Source organism: Dendrobates tinctorius, unplaced genomic scaffold (genome assembly GCF_039654945.1).
Source record: "Dendrobates tinctorius isolate UK_male_01 unplaced genomic scaffold, ASM3965494v1 ptg000007l, whole genome shotgun sequence".
In the NCBI taxonomy this organism is placed as follows: Eukaryota; Metazoa; Chordata; class Amphibia; order Anura; family Dendrobatidae; genus Dendrobates; species Dendrobates tinctorius.
Window position 1 is genome coordinate 20178183 of NW_027361675.1, and position 24847 is coordinate 20203029.

Consider the following 24847-nt stretch of genomic DNA (forward strand, 5'->3'; position numbering starts at 1 on the left):
TGGAGTTGATTTGAGGTGTGGTGCTTGCATTTGGAAGGTTTTGCTGTGAAGGAAACATGCGGTCAAAGGAGCCCTCCATGCAGGTGAAACAAGCCATCCTTAAGCTGCAAAAACAGAAAAAACCCATCCGAGAAATTGCTACGACATTAGGAGTGGCAAAATCTACAGTTTGGTACATCCTGAGAAAGAAAGAAAGCACTGGTGAACTCATCAATGCAAAAAGACCTGGACGCCCACGGAAGACAACAGTGGTGGATGATCGCAAAATAATCTCCATGGTGAAGAGAAACCCCTTCACAACAGCCAACCAAGTGAACAACACTCTCCAGGAGGTAGGCGTATCAATATCCAAATCTACCATAAAGAGAAGACTGCATGAAAGTCAATACAGAGGGTTCACTGCACGATGCAAGCCACTCATAAGCATCCAGAATCAAAAAGCTAGACTGGACTTTGCTAAAAAACATCTAAAAAAGCCAGCACAGTTCTGGAAGAACATTCTTTGGACAGATGAAACCAAGATCAACCTCTACCAGAATGATGGAAAGAGAAAAGTATGGCGAAGGCGTGGTACAGCTCATGATCCAAAGCATACCACATCATCTGTAAAACACAGCGAAGGCAGTGTGATGGCTTGGGCATGCATGGCTGCCAGTAGCACTGAGTCACTAGTGTTTATTGATGATGTGACACAGGACAGAAGCACCCGAATGAATTCTGAGCTATTCTGAGCCATACTGTGTGCTCAGATGCAGCCAAATGCAGCCAAACTGATTGGTCGTCGTTTCATACTACAGATGGACAATGACCCAAAACATAAAGCCAAAGCAACCCAGGAGTTTATTAACGCAAAGAAGTGGAATATTCTTGAATAGCCAAGTCAGTCATCTGATCTCAACCCAATTGAGCATGCATTTCACTTGTTAAAGACTAAGCTTCAGACAGAAAGGCCCACAAACAAACAGCAACTGAAAACCACCGCAGTGAAGGCCTGGCAGAGCATCAAAAAGGAGGAAACACAGCGTCTGGTGATGTCCATGAGTTCAAGACTTCAGGCAGTCATTGCCAACAAAGGGTTTTCAACCAAGTACTAGAAATGAGCATTTTATTTACAATTATTTAATCTGTCCAATTACTTTTGGTCCCTTTAAAAACAGGGTGGCACATGTTAAGGAGCTGAAACTCCTAAACCCTTCATCCAATTTTAATGTGGATACCCTCAGATGAAATCTGAAAGTCCGATCTTCAATTGCATCTGAATTGTTTTGTTTAAAATTCATTGTGGTAATGTCCAGAACCAAAATTAGAAAAATGTTGTCTCTGTCCAAATATATATGGACCTAACTGTATGTACGTCCCCGTCCGGGACATTAGAGACCCCCGTCTGGGATATGAGTGTGTTCCCATCTGGAGCAGTGAGGACCCCTGTTTGGGGTATAAATGGATCCCTGTTTGGGACAGAAGGGGAGAATATTGGCTACCAGGGCTGTCGGGCACCAGGACTGAATGTATGCCTTACCAGAGACTTTTAGCTCCGGAGAGCTTATTGAGTACTTTGGACTCTGCTGCTGCAGCCATGGCTGTGACTAGGGACAGAGCAGGAATTCTATGTCCCTTGTTTCTTTCTACATCTGCATTATTAAAATACAAGTTGCCACTGTTGGGCCCTATACAGTGTGAAGTGTGCTTCATCCGGAGAACGCCGTCCCATTATGAAGAACAATCGCACAACTGAGGTAACTGACTGTGACCCGGGGCTGGGACCAGAACTGTCATTTTATGTGCAAGGAGCCAAGGTGTGGACTGACTCTGCTGTAGTAGACTCGCCCGCGACTACAACACCATGCCACCTTGTTACAATAACATGATGAGTTGGTTTACTATTCTGGGGAAACCTATTCTGAACATAATTTGCATATTGAAAACTGATTTTCTACATTTTTTTAAATACCCTGTAAGCAATAAAACAGTACAAATGGCTTGTAAGTTATATACAGTCATATGTTAAAGTTTGGGCACCCCTATTAATGTTAACCTTTTTTCTTTATAACAATTTTGGTTTTTGCAACAGCTATTTCAGTTTCATATATCTAATAATTGATGGACTCAGTTATATTTCTGGATTCAAATGAGGTTTATTGTACTAACAGAAAATGTGCAATCTGCATTTAAACAAAATTTGACCGGTGCAAAAGTATGGGCACCCTTATCATTTTCTTGATTTGAACACTCCTAACTACTTTTTACTGACTTCCTGAAGCACTAAATTGGTTTTGTAACCTCATTGAGCTTTGAACTTCATAGCCAGGTGTATCAAATCATGAGAAAAGGTATTTAAAGTGGCCACTTGCAAGTAGTTCTCCTATTTGATTCTCCTATGAAGAGTGGCATCATGGGCTCCTCAAAACAACTCTCAAATGATCTGAAAACAAAGATTATTCAACATAGCTTTTCAGGGGAAGGATACAAAAAGTTGTCTCAGAGATTTATCCTGTCAGTTTCCACTGTGAGGACCATAGTAAGGAAATGGAAGAACACAGGTACAATTCTTGTTAAGCCCAGAAGTGGCAGACCAAGAAAAATATCAGAAAGGCAGAGAAGAAGAATGGTGAGAACAGTCAAGGACAATCCACAGACCACCTCCAAAGACCTGCAGCATCATCTTGCTGCAGATGGTGTCACTGTGCATCGGTGTCATGTCGGACGCTGTTCACACCACAGCATCCGGCAGGCAGAGGTAGTTCCACCTCCAGCCACTATAGCCTCAGTGGCGCCGGTTTGATCTTCAGGCTCTCGGGGTTAATCCTGCTGGAGACCAGGTTGGAAGGTTAGTCACGCCCACGGTCTTTAAATAGTCATACTGGCATATGGGCGTCGCCGATTATAGCTTGTGTTTCATGCCAAGTGGTTCCGGTCTGGAGTGGAGGTGTTCAAGAGAGAGAGATTCATATCTGGTGTCGTATGATCCGTCGTTATCCTTTCTCCTTCCCATATTTGTGTTTAGTTGTGCCCTGTTCACATTACTGTTTATTCCTGTGTGTGTGCGGCGCAGTGCAGTTTAAGTTCTCCCTGTCTGTCATTATTTGTGTGGGAGCTTTGGTGGTGTGACTCCTCACTGGGTGGAGGGTTAAGTGCAGGGCTGAGCAGGAGATAAGGAAAGGTCGGAGGCTCAGGCATTTGCACCTTCAGCAAAAACCCTGGGTTGAGGGTCAGACAGGGTTTCCCCTAGTAAAAGGGACACCACAGGGGCCCCGGGTATTTCAGCCTTAGTTGAACTAAGCCCCCGTGACATTATAATCGGCCCACATTTTTTCAGGAGTCCATGGATCCATTAGATTCCATAACCCGCCAGTTGGCGGCGCTGTCCATACAGGTCTCCGAGTTGAAAGGGGCAGTTCAGCAGCAGGGCCTGGTAGTAGCAAAGGTGCAAACGGCATCTGCAGGTATCGGTGCAGAGCCGAAGTTTCCGCTGCCAGAACGATTTTCAGGCGATCGCAGCAAATTTGTCGTATTTCGGGAGGCCTGCAAATTATACTTCCGCATGCGGCCAATCTCCTCAGGTAATGAGGCCCAGCGAGTAGGGCTGGTGTTGTCATTACTGAGTGGTGACCCCCAAGCATGGGCATTTTCCTTACCAGCTGACTCTGCTACATTTCATTCGGTCGATAATGTTTTTTCTGCCCTCGGGCTCATTTACGATGACCCTGACCGACTGGCTCTAGCGGAATCTAAAATCCGCGCCCTCCGCCAGGGGGAGCGCTTGGCAGAAGACTATTGTTCGGAATTTCGCCGCTGGGCTGTAGACACACAGTGGAATGACCCAGCACTGCGGAGCCAGTTTATTCATGGGGTATCAGGGAGGGTGAAACAAGCCCTCCTGATGTATGAGACTCCGGCATCATTGGAGTCTGCCATGAGTTTGGTGATACGTATTGATCGCCGTTTTCGTCAGGGGGCACAGGAGACGCTACCTCTGGGGGAAAACAGAGGTGCAGGTGTGGTTGAAGTAGATGAGTCCCCTGAACCTATGCAGATTGCTGGCGTGGCACAGGTTCAGCCTCGCGCTCCGGGATTCCGGAAGCCCGGAGCATGTTTCTACTGTGGTAAAGGAGGTCATTATGTTAACATTTGCCCGGTACTACCTAAGAGGGTCACACCGGCGGAAAACTGTTAAGCTCAGAGGGTATGGAGGAGACCCAACTGAGCGTATGCATATCCTCCATGATGGTATCTCAATGTATGCTCCCTGCCAAGGTTATTATCGCCGGCAGAGAGCTACCTATATCAGTGTTTGTGGATAGCGGTTCCGCCACCAATCTCATAGATGAGGAGTTTGCACGCACTGCCGGGTTTAAGATCGAAAAACTCCCTCACCCCATACAGGTGGTGACCATTAATGCTGTTCCCCTCCCTCAAGGGGAGATTACTGAGTTTGTGGCAGAGGTGAAACTCCACATTGGGGTCCTACATTCTGAGTCGGTTACATGTAGGGTCCTCCGTAATCTCCCAGCTCAAATGGTCCTGGGTTTTCCATGGCTGTCCAGGCACAACCCGGTAATTGATTGGAAAACTCAGGACATAGTACAATGGAGTGGTTTCTGCCAAGACAATTGCTTGGCCACATGTGTGTCCACCGTGACGCCCAGCCTGCCGGAGGCTTTGCAGGATTTCGCGGATGTTTTCTCTGAGAAGGGTTGCTCAGAACTGCCTCCACATAGAGCCTATGACTGTGCTATTAGGTTAAAACCCGGGGCCAAATTACCTAAGGCCAGGATGTTTAATATTTCTGGTCCTGAGAGACAAGCTCTGAAAGACTACATCGCGGAGAGTCTGAGCAAAGGTCACATCCGGCCTTCGTCCTCGCCTGTAGCCGCGGGGTTTTTCTTCATTAAGAAGAAAGATGGGGGGTTACGCCCGTGTCTGGATTTCCGAGAGTTAAACCAGATTACTATCCGTGATCCCTACCCATTGCCGTTGATCCCGGATTTGTTCAACCAGGTAGCGGGGGCGAAATGGTTTTCCAAGCTGGACCTCAGGGGGGCGTATAACCTCATAAGGGTCCGTCAGGGGGATGAGTGGAAGACGGCGTTTAACACTCCTGAGGGTCATTTTGAGAGTCTGGTTATGCCATTTGGGTTGACCACCGCGCCTGCCGTTTTCCAACATTTTATTAATGATGTATTTGCTCAAGTCCTGGGGAGATTTGTGATTGTATACCTGGATGATATCCTCATTTATTCTAGCGATCGGGACACTCATTTGGAGCATGTTAGGCAGGTGTTACAGTTGCTCCGGGAGATCCAGCTCTATGCTAAGCTGGAAAAATGTTTATTTTTTGTCCAGGAGTTGCCCTTTTTGGGATATATTGTGTCCGCAGCCGGTTTTAAAATGGACACCGCTAAGGTGCAAGCGGTGTTGCAATGGGAGAGGCCGGAGAGTCTGAAAGCACTCCAGCGGTTCCTTGGGTTTGCGAATTATTATAGGAAATTTATAAAACACTTTTCGACTGTCGCCAAACCGCTCACGGACATGACAAAAAAGGGTGCCGATCTGGCGAACTGGCCTGAGGTGGCTATACGTGCATTTGAGCGTCTGAAGAATAGTTTTGCTTCAGCCCCCATTCTGGTGCAACCAGACGTGTCTAAACCTTTTGTGGTAGAGGTTGATGCGTCGGAGGTGGGAGTGGGGGCAGTACTGTCTCAAGGCTCGTCCTTGAGCGAGATGCATCCATGCGCCTACTTCTCCAAGAAGCTGTCGCCGGCCGAACGGAATTATGATATCGGCAACAGGGAGTTGTTGGCCATCAAACTGGCTTTTGAGGAATGGCGACACTTCTTGGAGGGGGCGGCTCACCAGGTCACAGTTATCACCGACCATAAGAATCTGCTCTACCTGGAGTCGGCCAAGCGTCTGTCTCCTAGGCAGGCTCGCTGGGCATTGTTTTTTATTCGTTTCAATTTTCTTGTGACGTACTGTCCCGGGGCTAAAAACACCAAGGCGGATGCTTTGTCTAGGTGTTTTCCGGGGGGAGAACCTCGGGAAGAGCCGGTACCCATCCTCCAGAAAGGGGTAGTGGTCTCGGCTCTCACGACTGAGGTAGAGGCGGAGATTGCCGAGGCCCAAGAGGAGGTACCACCAGGACTTCCCGCCAACAAATCATTTGTACCCCTGCATCTTCGGCCTAAGGTGTTGAAGGAACACCACGATTCGGTACTGGCTGGTCACCCAGGGGTGAAGGGCACCTTAGAGCTGGTATCGCGTCGTTTCTGGTGGCCCAAAATCCGGCAGGACGTGGTCTCGTACGTGGCAACTTGCATCACGTGCGCTAGGGCTAAGTCACCCCGAACCCGTCCTGCTGGCATGCTACAGCCTCTGGGGGTACCCAATAGGCCATGGACAGAAATCTCCATGGATTTTATCACTGACTTGCCAGCCTCGGCAGGGAACACGGTCATCCTGGTGGTGGTTGACCGTTTTTCAAAGATGGCGCATTTTGTGGCGTTGTCCTCTTTGCCCAATGCTAAGACGTTGGCTCAGGTATTTGTGAAGGAGGTGGTCAGACTCCACGGAGTACCGTCTGACATAGTATCTGATAGGGGTACGCAATTTGTGGCGAGGTTTTGGAAAGCTTTTTGCTCAAGGTTGGGGATCAAATTGTCACATTCATCGGCGTTTCATCCACAGTCTAATGGACAAACTGAGCGCATGAACCAAAATCTAGAACAGTATTTACGATGCTTTGTGTCCGACAACCAGGAGGAGTGGTCTACTTTCCTTCCTCTGGCCGAATTCGCAATAATCACCGCCAAGAGTCATCAGGAGAGTCTCCATTCTTTTGTGTGTATGGTCAACATCCTCAGTTTTGTACCTTACGTCAGGGTGACTCCGGGGGTGTCCCGGAGGAGGATCAGCTAGGAGCCCAATTGTCATCAGTCTGGAGGCGGGTGAAACAGCGTTTGTTGAGCATGAGTGCCAGGTACAAACGGGTGGCTGACAGTAGACGCGTGCCAGGTCCGGACCTGTGTGTGGGTGAATGGGTGTGGTTAGCTACGAAGAACATAAAACTCAAAATCCCATCTTTAAAACTGGGTCCAAGGTTTATTGGGCCTTTTAGGATTTCTGCCATCATTAACCCAGTGGCTTATCGGTTGGAACTTCCTGCGGTGTACAGAATACATAACGTTTTTCACAGGGCTTTATTGAAAAAGGTGGTAGGCTTGGTGGACACGACGCCGATGCCACCTCCAGTCATGGTGGATGGCGAGTTAGAGTTCGAGGTCGCCAAGGTAGTGGACTCTCGAGTAGTACGCCGTACTCTTCAGTATTTGGTGCACTGGCGGGGGTATGGTCCAGAGGAGAGGTCTTGGGTTCCAGCCTCAGACATACATGCGGATCAGCTGGTCAGTTCTTTTCACCGTCGTCATCCGGACAAGCCGGGTCCTATGAGTCTTGAGGGCCCTGGGGTCCCTCGTAGAAGACGGGGTACTGTCATGTCGGACGCTGTTCACACCACAGCATCCGGCAGGCAGAGGTAGTTCCACCTCCAGCCACTATAGCCTCAGTGGCGCCGGTTTGATCTTCAGGCTCTCGGGGTTAATCCTGCTGGAGACCAGGTTGGAAGGTTAGTCACGCCCACGGTCTTTAAATAGTCATACTGGCATATGGGCGTCGCCGATTATAGCTTGTGTTTCATACCAAGTGGTTCCGGTCTGGAGTGGAGGTGTTCAAGAGAGAGAGATTCATATCTGGTGTCGTATGATCCGCCGTTATCCTTTCTCCTTCCCATATTTGTGTTTAGTTGTGCCCTGTTCACATTACTGTTTATTCCTGTGTGTGTGCGGCGCAGTGCAGTTTAAGTTCTCCCTGTCTGTCATTATTTGTGTGGGAGCTTTGGTGGTGTGACTCCTCACTGGGTGGATGGTGGAGGGTTAAGTGCAGGGCTGAGCAGGAGATAAGGAAAGGTCGGAGGCTCAGGCATTTGCACCTTCAGCAAAAACCCTGGGTTGAGGGTCAGACAGGGTTTCCCCTAGTAAAAGGGACACCACAGGGGCCCCGGGTATTTCAGCCTTAGTTGAACTAAGCCCCCGTGACAATCGGTCAACAATACAGCGCACTTTGCACAAGGAGAAGCTGTATGGGAGAGTGATGCAAAAGAAGCCGTTTCTGCAAGCACGCCACAAACAGAGTCGCCTGAGGTATGCAAAAGCACATTTGGACAAGCCAGTTACATTTTGGAAGAAGGTCCTGTGGACTGATGAAACAAAGATTGAGTTGTTTGGTCATACAAAAAGGCGTTATGCATGGAGGCTAAAAACACAGCATTCCAAGAAAAACACTTGCTACCCACAGTAAAATTTGGTGGAGGTTCCATCATGCTTTGTGGCTGTGTGGCCAATGCCGGCACCGGGAATCTTGTTAAAGTTGAGGGTCACATGGATTCAACTCAGTATCAGCAGATTCTTGACAGTAATGTGCAAGAATCAGTGACGAAGTTGAAGTTACGCAGGGGATGGATATTTCAGCAAGACAATGATCCAAAACACCGCTCCAAATCTACTCAGGCATTCATGCAGAGGAACAATTACAATGTTCTGGAATGGCCATCCCAGTCCCCAGACCTGAATATCATTGAACATCTGTGGGATGATTTGAAGCGGGCTGTCCATGCTCGGTGACCATCAAACTTAACTGAACTGGAATTGTTTTGTAAACAGGAATGGTCACAAATACCTTCATCCAGGATCCAGGAACTCATTAATAGCTACAGGAAGCGACTAGAGGCTGTTATTTTTGCAAAAGGAGGATCTACGAAATATTAATGTCACTTTTATGTTGAGGTGCCCATACTTTTGCATCGGTCAAATTTTGTTTAAATGCAGATTGCACATTTTCTGTTAGTACAATAAACCTCATTTGAATCCAGAAATAGAACTGAGTCCATCAGTTATTAGATATTTGAAACTGAAATAGCTGTTGCAAAAACCAAAATTGTTATAAAGAAAAAAGGTTAACATTAATAGGGGTGCCCAAACTTTAACATATGACTGTATTTGTATATAAATATACACATGCTGGGGGTTTGGATTGCATTTAATACTTTCTATTTTTCTAATTATTACATAATTTTTTTATTGGCACATTTCCTTTAACAAAAGGAACCTTAGAAAGGATGCATAAATTGTGAAGAGAAATTAATTCTTGAATAGAGATAATTTGATTCACCGGTAGAAAGCCAAAGGCAGGAACTTGAAGAATCTTGAGTTTCAGTTATCAAAATTTATTGGGATTAATGGTAATAATGTTGTACATTTTGTTTATTTTAGTCCAAATGTTAATAGTGTTTAAAGAAATTGGATTGATTTTACAGGGGAATTTAATTTTATAGTTTGTAGCAGAGCTAGGTAGGACAGGGTTTAATCCTAGCACTGAAGTTCTTCATTAAATGCACATGACTTGCTTTTTACAAGAACTAGGTCCTGTATTCACCAGGTGTGTGAGTGAGTCTGTTGGTTGATGCAGAGTCGAGTGTGCTGCTGGTGAGTGAGCAATGAAAATGTGAGTTATTGCTGGCAGTGAGACAAGCCACGGTCTCACTCTGAATGAGACTGGATGGGTCATCTGGGAAAGCTGGGCAGTCTGTAGTCTGTATGTTGGATGTGCAGAGTAACATGTGGAAGCTGCAGCCTGTTCAGTGTGAACTGTGCCTGGAGTTGAAGGTTATGTGCACATATTACAGATTTGGTGTGTTTTTGTCTTGTTTTTCTGCATGGATTTGTGACAAAACCTGAAGCAAAATCGGATGCCAGCAAAGTGAATGGGGAACTTGAAGTGTCATACACACACTGAGTATTTTTGACTTGCAGCTTTGATGCAGAAAATAATCTGCAGCATGTCAATTCTCTGTGCCTTTTTGCCCTGCGTTTTTCACCATTGAGCACTCAAATCAATCGAAAATGCACCAAAAAAACACAAAAAATGCATATTTTTGCAGCTGTGTTTTTCCTGCCAAGAGATGCATAAATTTGTTTCAACGTGTGCACATACCCGAATCCTTCTGATTGGCAATGGAAGCTGCTGAAGCTTGGGCTGAAGGTGATACCTAAATTAGTAGGATAATCCCTCTTCTGTTTATGAAGTCTGCTCCAAGAGAATGAACTGTAATTTGTTGTGGTGACATATGTCTCCTGCTAAATTAAAAATGTTTACGCTATGACACCGTTGTGCCCAGAAGAGGCCATTTTGGTTTTGAATCCTTTGGAGTTTTATGAAAGAAATAAAACTGCACCTGTTTGGACCAATCCACATTGCCTGTGTGAACTCTACCTAATCCTAATGCCTACCTCAAAGAGTGAATCCCTACAATTTACTTAACCATATTAGAGAAGACTTCATCAGATATTTGTTTATCAAGATCAATGTATTGCTTTCTATGTGGAATACACTGCCACTCCAGAATCCTGTTAAGATTGGTAGTATTTTTCTGTTTGGTAAATGTCTCCTGTGATGCTAGTCAATACAGAAAAGATATAATTCATAAAGTTGTGAAAAGTTGCTGGCACATTGTTTGACTCAAAAGGTATAACAAGATTTTGAAATAGACCCTCAGACGTTAAAAACTCAGTTTTTCACTCATTGCCCTTCCGGACGTGTATCAAATTGTAGGCACATCTAAGATCAATTTTAGGATTATTTTAACAATTCTATCACCTGTATGCCCATAGTAATAGCTTAAAAATGTCTCAGAGGGTGACAGATTCCCATTGAGTTGGAAAGCAAAATAAGTCAGATTATTCTGGAAGAATCTTATCTCCCTCCTAAACAAATCAGTTGTCTGAAAATCTAGAAGGAATAAAACTTCTCTCCCCAACATCTGATAGTTTGCCTACATGCACATTCAGTCTTCAGGCCATCCTACGAATGTACAAAAGTTTGGATGCATTTTGTCTAATATGTACAATATGGTCACCTTAAGCTTATAATAGTAAGAACTGATATTAAATGTTTCCTCTTCGCAGAATGATCAGTGATTGGTGTTTTTTTTGTTTGTCTTTTAGGCCATTGTCCGAAATGCAATACTAGCAGGAGGGGTTTCATCCGGATTTATAGCTTATTTCGTTCAATATCCATGGATTTCAATGACGCTAGGGTTACTATCTGGAATAGTCTCGACAATTGGTTTTACATACTTACAGGTATTTATTTTGGATACCCTCCCTAAAGTGAAAAATTTTGTATAGCTACCCTATTTGTCATCACCCACCCTTGCCCAATATTTATAACTTTGTAGCTTTACAGGCCATCAACTAGTGACAAAATACTTTGAATCCATTTGATGGGGTCTGTTTAAAATAAAAGAGCTTTCACTTCTATCTTATTATATCCTATAGCCCAGATGTCAGTAGCCTACAAGATGAAACAAATCATACTGGTAAGCTTTAGTAAGTGTTCTTTTCGCCTAAGGCCAGGTTCACATACCGTTAACCGGCCCTATCAACGCATAGCGTTGATGGGCTGCGTTAACGCTATAGCATAACGCTATATGAGTTATGCTATACCGCTAGCGCTGATGATTCATCAGCGCTAGCTGTGACGGAGCCTCAGACGCTGCAGCCCGCTTCCGAGGCTCCGTCAGTGCTTAACGGCACATCGCGAATGCGCATTATACCTCGGTGTTATGCAGTCCGTTAAACGGACTGCCATAGCGTAGTGGGAACCCGGCCTAAGATGAGAACTTGAGTATGATACAGGTTCCTTTTATTCAGTTAGACTTCTTTCACAAGTTCGATTTTCTCACATAAAAGAATAATGGACTGATTATTTTGATCAGACTGTGCTCCAGGTGTCATCAGTTTTTCTCATATGTGGAGAAAAAAAGTTAATCACCTTCTACTTTCTGACTGTTCATGCAATTTGTACCATATTCAGATGACATATGTAGTCAGACTTTTTCAAGGACCCTTGCATTGGCAATTTTAATTAGACCCGCAAATCAAAATCCGAAATGTCTCCAAGATTCTCTGTGAACCACTCCATGCATGAAAAGTCATGGACATGTAAATGGGGCCATAGACCATCACAGTATGAGGGCTATCTGTGAAAACCACATATAGCAATTTGAAAACCAGAGATAGCACTTGTTCTCAAACATCATTCGTGTGAATGAGGCCTAAATGTGAGGAGCATTTGCTTTGTAATAGTTGTCATTTGTGCCCCAGAGTTCATTTCTGGTAATCAAATTAACTCTCATCCATCTACAATTTTGACCTTATAGTTAAATGTTGTGTCTGTACTGATAAGCAGTGAGACTCAAACCAGCAAGTGTGTTGACTTTTACTATGTCCTTGCCACAGCACTAAGTATATTTTCCTTGCATGTCACATTATTCATAGCATGGCTGTCTTACCATACATGTTTATTATTTAGTCACGTGAAAAAAAAATTCTGAGCACTTTGTGATTTGTCAAATGCTGATACCATTATTGTAATGCTGGCGGCGAAAGGATACCTATCGTGAGGCGCAACACGAGGGGAACACCAGGGAAGATAAACAAGGGAGACCCTGGCAATAGGGAGAGGGAAGAGGGGTCACCTTCTAACAAACCTGAGACAGATCCCTGCACTTCCTGTCGCCCGTAGACGGGTCCTCCCCTTTTCCACTCTCCTCTCTCACGTGCCTAAGCTCTTGCTGGCCCTGAACTTTCCCTGTCTAGAGCATAGGCTATCGAGACACTAGTCCCACTACTACAATAAGACAACAAGACAAAGGTAAGACAAACCGGTGGGAAGAGACACAACAAATATCACTCCTCAGCTTCTCCAAATGGAAACTTCACTGCATCAACAGGAATGAACACCTCAGCTTATCCACAACCAGGCTCCTTCAGAGAGGCCAGTATAGAAGAACTATAACCAACAAGGAATAAAGCTAATAATAGAAAAAATCTCCAAACAATAATCAATTAGTCTGTGGTGGCAGAAGTACCACCATACTCAAAAATAAACGTACAAGCAACGACTCATAGACTAAACTTGAAAAAAGGAGGAAATAGAGTCTACGCTAATATGCAAAAATACAAAGATTTTATTGGTCATAAAAAATGACATAAATAGAACAGTAAGTACGAACAACACTGTGTAATAAACATACATGAGCAGCGAAAAAGTATAAGAGGGTAAAATTAATTAACACTTCAGTGACCTGAATACCCTGTATCATAGCAGATAACCTGCCCTCATAGGAAATGCATATAGGACGGGAATAGTAATAATAATTATACCAATTGCCTATGAAAGAGAATAGTTCTAAGCAAAAAAGGCATAATGCTAGACCCCAGAGTTTAGGAACTTCCTAGGGAAAAATCCTAAGATAATATGTGCTAGATAGCCGTATTAGACTCCACAATGAGACCGAGGGAGATCCATGCACTGGGGAGGGCCAGGGAACTATCCTCTAAAATTGCATCAGGCATGCTGAGAATAAATCTGATAATGGCATTAGTAACTGTACATCATGGTTTAATAGTTACGATATTGCAGATCGTAGGGGAAGGAAACATAAACCCCGATGCACGTTTCGGTGTGGGTGTCCTTCTTCACTAGTCGCGTTCTAGTTGTGGAAACCACGTCTGGATACCTACACACCAGCGCCTAAATAGGACCTGTTGTACTGACAGACCCATGTAAAAGAAGTGAGCAAGTAAAAGCCTCCCCTGCCAGTATCCATTCAAATACTTAGTTCCATATACTCACCTTATCTTCCTGTCTAGAGTGCTCATCGCTATAACAGCCAGCTGTACTACTTTCTACACTCTTGCATATAACAGGATTTTGGCTTTCCATGGGCATATCATACAGGCAATTCCATTATAAGTAAAGATTTTTTTGCCTAAACAGTGAATTGGATATCTCTTTACAAAAGACTATTACATAGAACCTCACCTTAATAGTGAGCTGGATGGCTCACCATCACAGTCCTCACAAAAGGAACTGACACATCTTTTACTACACTACTGCCTTACCTAATTATCTTAAGCAGGTGGACTGACGAAGGCCAGGTTGTTGGCCGAAACGTTTTTGCAGACTGCCTAAATAAAATTCTTCTCCAATCTCATGAATACTAGAAGTTGAGTGCCAAGTTATTTTCATTATTACTTCTTGGTTTGGGTAACCTACTTGTGCACCCTGCAGCAGTGCCACGCTATACTTCACAAGTTACATTTACTTCAGTGACATTGAAAACTCACATTGAATTTAATCTAGACCAGTAAATTTAACTCTCTGGTGACCCATCTAGCAGCTAGGCATTTGGGAGATCTCACTGAGGGAGAATTACTACAAGCTGAGATGTAGTTTCATAAACTAGATCTTTGCCAGAACCCTTGTTCTGTCTCCGACATAATTCGTGAGCTTTGACTGCTTGTTTATGTATATACAATGATTTGCTGTGAATACCCAGAATATTCAGTTTCTTCCATAGATTTAATGTTTTCATTGTTCTGGCTCCATCTAGTGGCCAGAGTCATAACCGCATTGTTATTGTGTGTTTGCTTCCTGAATCTTTCCCTCCATTCACAATTTTATTCTGGGAAAACTTGCAAAGCACCCTGGTAAGTTTGCAAAACGTTATGGTTTAGTCCAGCCCCCATTTTTCTCTCCAGTCCTCCATTTTCCCTCAAGCCTGCTTCCTGGAAACATCTCATTTCTCTTCCCCCTTGTGTCAGCATTGCTGGTACGTAAACATGTTTCCTGTATATACTGTATATACTCGTGTATAAGCCAAGATTTTCAGTCCATTTTTTTGGGCTGAAAGTCCCCCTCTCGGCTTATATGCGAGTCATATACTGGGGGTGGGCGGGGGAGGGGGAGCGGGGGTGTCAGAAAACATACCCCCTCCTGGCACGTCTCTGCAGCCCCTGCTTCTCCCTTGCTTGTCTGCTTCCTGCGTTCAGCGGTCACGTGGTACCGCTCATTAAACTCATGAATATGCGCATAGGGGTGGCACGAGGCTCCCGGGCACAACAGCAACACTATCTATGGGTAAGCACTAAAATGACTTTTCTATGATAACTTATGGTTTCCCTCTAACTAATGCTGGGGCAATTTATACATTGAGGGTTAGTTCCCATTTTATGAGATTTATGCCTGCAGCTTTTTTGAGAGTTTACATTGTATCTCTTATATGTTGTTAATAGGCAGGATTCAACATTTATATTTGATACTTTACCATGGCTTATGTGCTTTGATATATTTAATTATCTTTATATGCCCTGGACCCATGTATTAATTTTTTTAGGGTTTTCTATTACTTGCTTGTCACATATGTACAACATTTGGTATAATAAAATTGTATATTTTTTATTATCTTTTGTATGGAACTCCATTTTTTTGGTTATTTGTACTGTATATAATTTCTGTCTTAGATCAGCCTGCTTAGTTAGCTCTCCCTTGCTCAGCTAGTAGTGCAGATATTGTATGTTATGCATATTATGTATTCCTATGAACTCAGTATTGATTGTATTTATAAGTTTTACTTGTAGTTTCACTGCGCCAATATACCACCACGTTCAATAAAATACAGATTCAACCTACAGTCTCCTTATTGGACCCCGGTATAGCAGTTTAGCTGCCTGTTTAAGCTACATGAAATCTGCTTCAATTAGTGAGGACAGAACAGTGAAACAGTGGCTCTCCAGCTAGTGGGAATACAGAGAGAAGAGCCTTCTATCTTGCAGGACCTCAGTGAAACAGCGACTCTCCAGCTTGTGGGAATACAGAGAGAAGAGCCTTCCATCCTGCAGAGGCCAGTTACACAGCACCATCCAGCTAGTGCATTTCAGGGAAATAACAGCCCTTCATCCAGCTTGCAGGAACTAGTGATATTGCAGAAATCCATCTAGTGATATTCAAGTCACCGGCTACACAGAGACTAATACAGCTACAGCAATCTCTGCACAGCCAAGCATTCCTCCAGGACACCATGTCCCACAAATCACACAGGACAAATCTGCTACATCTGTCTCCTCAAAGACTGTATCCATCAGCAGTGCGGTCACCATTTCCCGTGAGAAATGCAACTTAAGTTAGAGAAAGCATGCATACATAATGAGAAGGCGCATGTGGATGCTGCAGCACTAGCCGAGGCAGAATCACTAGAAGCCATGCACAACCCTGAGCTGCATAGCCATAGCAGTGCGTCAAGTTGCCACTGCAAGATGCACCACAATGCACATCTCAGTATGTAAATGAACTTCCTGATCCAAACTATAACCAAGAACACGACACATCCAGTGAAGCGAGTGAAAGTCATCATGAGGCTCAGCTCCAGGAAAACGTGGAGCAACACAACTCTGCTAATGTCTACCTTGCCCCTAGCCAGGTAACCAACGTGAATCACATTGCTGACACACCGCACGTCAAACCAAAGCAATTTGACACCGGCTGGTGCCACCCTGAGGATACTAACAGATATGAATGCACCTCACATCACTATCAGGGTGACCCATCACCAGTAGACTCTGCTGACAACCGGTTCACAACAGAATTTGCTAAGTTCTTTACATGACGTGATCTGGTTGCCAAAGGACTCATGAAATTCACTGACCACGCTGAAGGTTACAGAGCTTGGAAAGCTTCCTTCCAAAATGTCACTAGAGACTTGGGGCTACAACACAGGGAAGAGATAGACCTCTTAGTCAAATACCTAGGAGAAGAGTCAGTCAAACACGCAGTAAGGATCAGAGACATTAATATAAACCACCCTCAAATTGGCCTCAAAGAGATCTGGAAGAGGCTGGATGAGTGTTACAGCTCCTAGAGATAGCCTTGTTCAAAATCGATGACTTTCCTAAAATATCTAACAAAGGTCTCCCAAAACTTAGAGAGCTAGGTGACCTGCTAAAGGAGGTCCTAGTTGCCAAATGTGAAGGTGACCTACAAGGACTTGCATACCTTGACACAACCAAAGGTGTTAATCCTATAGTCCAAAAGTTGCCCTACAATCTACAGGAGAGTTGGCTCACACGTGGTTCCACGTACAAATAAAACACAGTGTTCCATTCCCTCCCTTCTCTCCCTTTTTGTAGACTTTATACACGAACAAGCGACAATCAGAAATGATCCCTGCTTTGACTTTGCAATGTGATATGCCGTACCGACACCAGCTGCAAACCCATGCAGAACATCTGTGGCAGTGCACAAGACTTATGTTTCTTCTCCAAGTTCCAATTACATGTCTGCTGGCTGCTACCAGACAAAGGTACAAGAACCTGACAAGCAGTGCCTGCTCCATCAGAAGTCTCATCCTCTCCTGAAATGCAGAGCCTTCAGGGGAAAATCTATACCAGATCGCAGAAGCTTCCTGAAAGAGAATGGTATCTGCTACAATTGCTGCTCATCCACCACTCACCTCGCCAAGGATTGTAAGGTTAGTGTAAAATGCACAGAATGTGGCACCACAGATCATAACACTGCCCTACACCCTGGCCCAGTTCCATGGAGTGCACAAAACATGCCAGCTGACAGTGAGCATGGCGGAGAGGAAAGGAGCACTGATGCAGCTACGCCAGATATCACTTCACAATGTACTGAGGTCTGTAAAGGGACAATAGACAGTAGGCCCTGTTCTAAAATATGCCTCGTCAGAGTGTGCCCAAAGTGCCATAGAGACAAGGCTGTAAGACTGTATGCTATCTTGGATGATCAAAGTAATCGATCTCTGGCTAGATCAACATTCTTTGACCTATTCAACATCAAAGGACCAAGCACTCCTTACTCATTAAAGACATGTGCAGGTACTCTGACAGCAGCAGGTAGGAAAGCTACTGACTACCAAATTGAGTCCTTAGATGGATAATTCTGCCTACCACTACCTACAATCATCGAGTGTAATCAGATCCCAGACAACAGATCTGAAATCTCTACACCAGATGTGGCAATCCATCATGCTCACTTAAAACGCATAGCACACCTTATACCGGAACTCGACCATCGGGCACAGATAATACTGCTGTTGGGAAGAGATATCCTACAGGTTCATAAAGTGAGAAGTCACATCAATGGACTCCCTATTCCCAAAGGCTAGACCTAGGATGGGTCATAATAGGAAAGGCATGCTTGGGACATATGCACGCCTCATCTTCTGTGACAAGTATGCTAACAAATACATTGGAGAAAGGACGCCCATCTCTGTTTCAATCTTGCAACAACGAGTTCCATGTCATGGAACTACCACACAGCATCCAACTACCCAGTCATTTAATAGACTTTACTCATGACAGCAGTATGGTGTCAGGAAGCTATGAGGATCAGTTGGGGTGCACAGGCTTCCAGAGAACTAAGCAAGACAACCAAGTAGCAATGTCGGTAGAGGACAAGTTGTTCCTAGAGGTAATGGACACGGGACTTGTAAAAGATGAGACCAACAGCTGGACCGCATCTCTCCCCTTCAGAACCCACAGACCATGTCTACCAAACAACAGAAATCAGGCATTAAAACCTTTCTAATCTCTCTCAAACATAATCTATAAACGAAACCAGAGATGAGAACACTTTTTCTCCTTCATGTCAAAGATTTTTGAGAACTGCCATGTCGAACAGGCTCCCACTCTCAAAGACTCTGAAGAATGCTGGTTCCTACCCATGTTTGGAGTATATCACCCTAAGAAACCGGACCAGATTAGAGTGGTGTTTGACTCCAGTGCTAAGTTTGATGATATCTCCATGAATGATGTGCTACTGATAGGACCAGACCTCAACAACAAACTGCTGGGAGTACTAATGCGCTTCCGCAAGGATTCCATTGCTTTCAACGCTGACATCCAGCAAATGTTCCATTGTTTCCTTGTCAGAGAGAGAGACAGGAACCTCCTAAAATTCTTCTGGTACAGAGACAATGATCCTACTAAAGAGGTCACAGAGTTCCGCATGAGAGTGCACATCTTTGGCAATAGTCCTTCTCCTGCAGTCGCCATTTATGGACTCAAAAGGTCAGCTCAAGAAGGAGAAACAGAATACGGATCAGATGTCAGACAATTCATAGAAAAAGACTTTTGTGATGATGAATGTCTGAAAGCCATATCTTCAAATGAGACTGCCATCAGTCTTCTCAGGAGAGTCCAAGAGATGCTTGCTTGCTCCAACCTCAGGCTCCACAAAATAGCCTCAAACAGCCAGGAACTCAAGAAAGCATTCCCTTCACAAGACTTGTGTAACGGTCTCAGAGACCTGGACCTGGGGTCAGACCCCACACCAATGCAACGCAGCCTCGGCCTTCTCTGGAATCTACAGTCACTTTTACCTTTCAGGTCAGCCAGGAAGAAAAGCCTTTCACATGCAGAGGTGTCCTGTCTACCATCAACAGCCTGTATGATCCCTTGGGTTTTGCAGCTCTTGTTACCATACAAGGCAAAGCCTTACTAAGAGACTTAACAAAGGAAACATCTGACTGGGATGCACATCTGCCACCTGATAAAAGAATCCAGTGGGAGGTATGGAAGAACTCTTTAGCAGCCCTCTCCAGCCTGAATGTGCCAAGACCATACACCCCTGTGCCGTCTACAGAAATACAAACCCAAAGACTATGTATGTGCAGATGCTTCTGTCAAAGCAATTGCTGCTGTTTGCCTATCGCAAAACTGTAGACTCCAAATGTCAGAGCCACATTGGATTCCTTATGGGGAAGGCCAAACTTGCTCCACAACCAGAGCACACTATACCAAGGTTAGAGCTTTGTGCTGCAGTCCTATGAATATCGACCTGACACAAGCCAAGTTCTACTCAGACAGCAAAGTAGGCATGGGATACATTCACAATGTAACTAGACGATTCTACGTTTATGTCAACAGAGTGCTACGAATTAGGAGATCAGTTCATCCAAAACAGTGGCATTACATCCCCACAGACCAAAACCCCGCAGATCATGCAACTAGAGCAGTTGACGCATGTCGACTAGGAAGCACAACATGGCTCTCAGGACCAAAACTACTGTACACTGAGGAACGTTTTCCAGACACCTTTGAACTAGTGAGAGAGGACTCAGGTGCTGAAATCGACCCTCAGGTGTCTACACTTCATAAACTGACTTCAGCTACTCTCCTAACCCAGAAAACAGGACTATCCAGTGCCCCTCCAGGAGGATTCGACGCTAAGTACCTCTACAAAAGCCAATGGAGACAAGTACAAAGTCTTGCCAATACATTCTGGGACAGGTGGCGCAAACAATACTTGTCTACCCTGAAGCCACGGACGAAGTGGCAATCTACCAGGTCTAATCTGAGGAATGGTGACATCGTCCTTGTGAAAGACTGTCAGGCCCATCAGAACCAGTGGCCTCTCGGATTAGTGACTGCAACATTCCCGAGTAAGGATCTCAAAGTCGAACTGAAGATGGCCAAAGGGAATGAACTTAAGACATTCTCCAGACCAGTAACTGAGCTGGTCTTATTGTTGTCTTCGGAGAATAAGAATGGTGACATCCGTTTGATGCCAGACGGGGAGTGTTCTGTCTCCGACATAATTCATGATCTTTGACTGTCTGCTTGTTTATATATATATATATATATATATATATATATATATATATATATATACAGTGACTTGCTGTGAATATCACGAATATTCAGTTTCTTCCATAGATTTAATGTTTTCATTGTTCTGGCTTCATCTAGTGGCCAGAGTCATAACCGCATTGTTATTGTGTGTTTGCTTCCTAAATCTTTCCCTTCATTCAGAATGTATTCTGGGAAAGCTTGCAAAGCACCCTGGTAAGTTTGCAAAGCATTATGGTTTAGTCCAGCCCCCATTTTTCCCTCCAGTCCTCCATTTTCTCTCAAGCCTGCTTCCTGGAAACATCTCATTTCTCTTCCCCATTGTGACAGCATTGCTGGTACATAAACATGCTTCATGGATATACATTAAGCATGTTTACGTACCAGCAATGCTGTCACAATGTATACTCGTGTATAAGCCGAGATTTTCAGCCCATTTTTTTGGGAAAAAAGTCCTCCTCTCGGCTTATACGTGGGTCATATACTGGGGGTGGGTGGGGGAGGGGGAGCGGGGGTGTCAGACACCGTACTCACCCCCTCCTGGCACGTCTCTGCAGCCCCTGCTTCTCCCTTGGTCGTCTGCTTTCTGCATTCAGCGGTCACGTGGTACCGCTCATTAAACTCATGAATATGAGCATATTTATGAGTTTAATGAGCAGTACCACGTGACCGCTGAATGCAGAAAGCAGACAACCAAGGGAGAAGCAGGGGCTGCAGAGAAGTCCGTGTGCCAGGAGGGGCTGAGTATGATGGGGGCAGAGCAATATTCACCTGTCCCCATTCCATCACCGTGCACCGCTGTGTCTCCGGGCCCTCCTGCTGTGACATTCAGGTCAGAGGGCGTGATGATGTAGTCAGTGCGTGCCCTCTGCTAAACGTCACTGCAGAGACCTGGGAGACACAGCGTTGGATGGCGATGGAACAGGGTCCGGTAAATATTGCCGGTGCCGGGGGCTCAGGACACCGGCACCTGGCCCTCAGCGATGGAGAGGTGAGTATGTCATTTTTTCTTTTTATTGCAGCGGCAGCAGCAAATAAGGGGTATTTATGGAGCATCTTATGGGGCAGCATTAACCCTTGTGCAGCAGCATATGGGGGGTATTTATGGAGCATCTTATGGGGCAGCATTAACCCTTGTGCAGCAGCATATTTTGGGAGGTATTTATGGAGCATCTTATGGAGCAGCATTAACCCTTGTGCAGCAGCATATGGGGATATTTATGGAGCATCTTATGGGGCAGCATTAACCCTTGTGCAGCAGCATATGGGGGTATTTATGGAGCATCTTATGAGGCAGCATTAACCCTTGTGCAGCAGCATATGGGGGGTATTTATGGAGCATCTTATGAGGCAGCATTAACCCTTGTGCAGCAGCATATTATCGGGGTATTTATGGAGCATCTTATGAGGCAGCATTAACCCTTGTGCAGCAGCATATTATCGGGGTATTTATGGAGCATCTTATGAGGCAGCATTAACCCTTGTGCAGCAGCATATGGGGGGTATTTATGGAGCATCTTATGGGGCCAGCATTAACCCTTGTGCAGCAGCATATGGGGGTTTTATCTACGGAGCATCTTCTTAGACCACCATTAACCCTAGGCTTATACGTGAGTCAATAAGTTTTCCCAGTTTTTTGTGGCAAAATTATGGAGGTCAGCTTATACACGGGTCCGCTTATATACGAGTATATACGGTAATTTCTGTCTTAGATCAGCCTGCTTAGTTAGCTCTCCCTTGCTCAGCTAGTAGTGCATATAATGTATGTTATGCATATTATGTATTCCTATGAACCCAGTACTGATTGTACTTATATGTTTTACTTGTAGTTTCACTGCGCCAATATACCACCACGTTCAATAAAATACAGATTCAACCTACAGTCTCCTTATAGGACCCCGGTATAGCGGTTTAACTGCCTGTTTAAGGCTGGTTTCACACTTGCTTTTTTTTGCAGCGCGTTTTCCCGCAAAAAAACGCATTGAAAAAACGCATACAAAAGCATACAACTGCTGCGTTTTTTTCAAGCATTTTTATGAGCATGCATGAAAAAAACGCAGCGTTTTTATGCGTTTGTATGCGTTTTTAGTGCGTTTTTACCGCGTTTGCGTTTTTTTCCAACATTAGGTGGCCCCTCACACTAACCCAAACCATGACTTTACTAACCCTAACCCTAACCCTGACCCTAACCCTGACCCTAACCCTGACCCTAACCCTTAACCAAACCATACTTAACCCTAACCCAAACCCTAAACCCTAACTAACCCTAACCCTGACCCTAAACCTAACCCTAACCCTGACCCTAACCCAAACCCTGACCCTAACCCTTAACCAAACCATACTTAACCCTAACCCAAACCCTAAACCCTAACTAACCCTAACCCTGACCCTAACCCTCATCCTAAACCTAACCCTAACCCTAACCCTAACCCTGACCCTAACCCTTAACCAAACCATACTTAACCCTAACCCAAACCCTAAACCCTAACTAACACTAACCCTGACCCTAACCCTAACCCTAACCCTGACCCTAACCCTTAACCAAACCATACTTAACCCTAACCCAAACCCTAAACCCTAACTAACCCTAACCCTGACCCTAACCCTGATCCTAACCCTAACCCTAACCCTAACCCTGACCCTAACCCTTAACCAAACCATACTTAACCCTAACCCAAACCCTAAACCCTAACTAACCCTAACCCTGACCCTAAACCTAACCCTAACCCTAACCCTAACCCTTAACCAAACCATACTTAACCCTAACCCAAACCCTAAACCCTAACTAACCCTGACCCTAAACCTAACCCTAACCCTGACCCTAACCCTAACCCTAAACCCCCTTAACTAACCCTAACTCTAACCCAAACCCCTAAATTCCATGGTTAACAAAAAAACGCATGTGCAAAAAAACGCATACATAAGCATGCCAATGCGCACATATGCGGACCCATAGACTATAATGGGTGTCTTGCTGTAAAAAAACGCATTGCGCGCGCATGCGTTTTTTTGAGGCAAGTCGGACGCACCAAAAAATGCAACAGGTTGCATTTTGTGCGCCCGAGCGCATACCGCAAAAAAACGCATGCGCGGTAAAACGCGTACAAACGCATGTGTATGCGCACATAAGCGCATCCCATGCAAAGTATAGGAAAAAAAAAACGCATGCGCTATTTAGCGCTAAAATACCGCGAAAAAAACGCAAATGTGAAACCAGCCTAAGCTACATAAAATCTGCTTCAATTAGTGAGGACTAGAGTTGAGCGACTTTTGGTTTTTTAGGGTCGCGTTTCGTTTCGTGAAACCCGACTTTTCCAAAAGTCGGGTTGAGCAAGATCGTCCGATTATAGGGAAAAGTCGGGGTCGTACCGAAACACGAAACCCAATGTAAGTCAATGGGGAATAAAAGTCGGCAGTGAGAGGAGGACAGGAAACACACCAACAGTGCCCATTTGAATGCCAAAAGCATCAATTCTTCTTACTTAAGCTTGTCAACCTTAATTAACTTCATAATACAAGTTACGCACTGAAAAATGGGGGTTATTTGGCTACAGTTGTGGGGGGGGAGGGCTGGCTCCAGGTTTTCATGTGCCCTGGGCGAAAGAGCGCCCCTTTAACACATACCACAACTCATCATGCTCCGATACGGCAGAGAAATAGCGGTATAGTACAATGAAAAATACTTCACTTTTTACATCTCATGACGAGGCCCATCTATTTCTCCATACAGAATCATTGGTCCCATATAATGTTTGAAACAGTATATGATGAGCTCCACATAATGCTACAGTATATGTTGGTCCCCATGGATGAAGCTCCACTGTCTTATGGGCCCAAATAATGCTCCAAACATAATGGGCCCCATTTCTAATGCTCTAGTGTATAATGGGCCCTGTAAATGCTGCTCCAGTGTCTGATGTCCACCTTTGGAATGTTCCAGTGTATGGTGGGCCCCATCTATCATTCTCCAGAGTATAGTGCTCCCCAAAAATTGCTGTCCCAACATTGAAAACAATCAAATAAGTCTCCTCGCTAAGGAATCCCTGTACTTGTCTGGACTCCTCGTCGTCCCCATCTTCCATCTCACTGCACAGTATTTCAACTTTGCAAGTGCTGTGATCCTGAGCAAGCAGGGGGGGCCCACTCGTTGGCGACGGCACTGGCACAGGGCCCCTGATAGTACGGTGGTGTGTCTGATGGCGGGTGGGCCGAACCTGCACTTTCATCTGCAGCTTCCTCTTTGTCACCGTGTAAGATGGAACTGTATATGGGAAGGGTAACCTGAGTTTCATCAGGGTCAGATT

General features: G+C 44.8%; 1 protein-coding gene across 3 annotated transcripts in view; it reads left to right on the top strand.

The window, feature by feature from the left end:
* The window catches only part of RHCE (Rh blood group CcEe antigens), a 153099-nt gene that overhangs the window by 94654 nt on the left and 33598 nt on the right, over nucleotides 1–24847 (top strand). For all 3 annotated transcript variants that reach the window (XR_012231584.1, XM_073572320.1, XM_073572332.1), the window contains exon 6: nucleotides 11055–11192. Coding sequence is in view for 2 of the 3 variants with exons in the window: in XM_073572320.1 (XP_073428421.1) it covers nucleotides 11055–11192 (138 nt within the window). In the remaining variant the exon portion in view is untranslated. The remainder of the gene's footprint in view (nucleotides 1–11054; nucleotides 11193–24847) is intronic.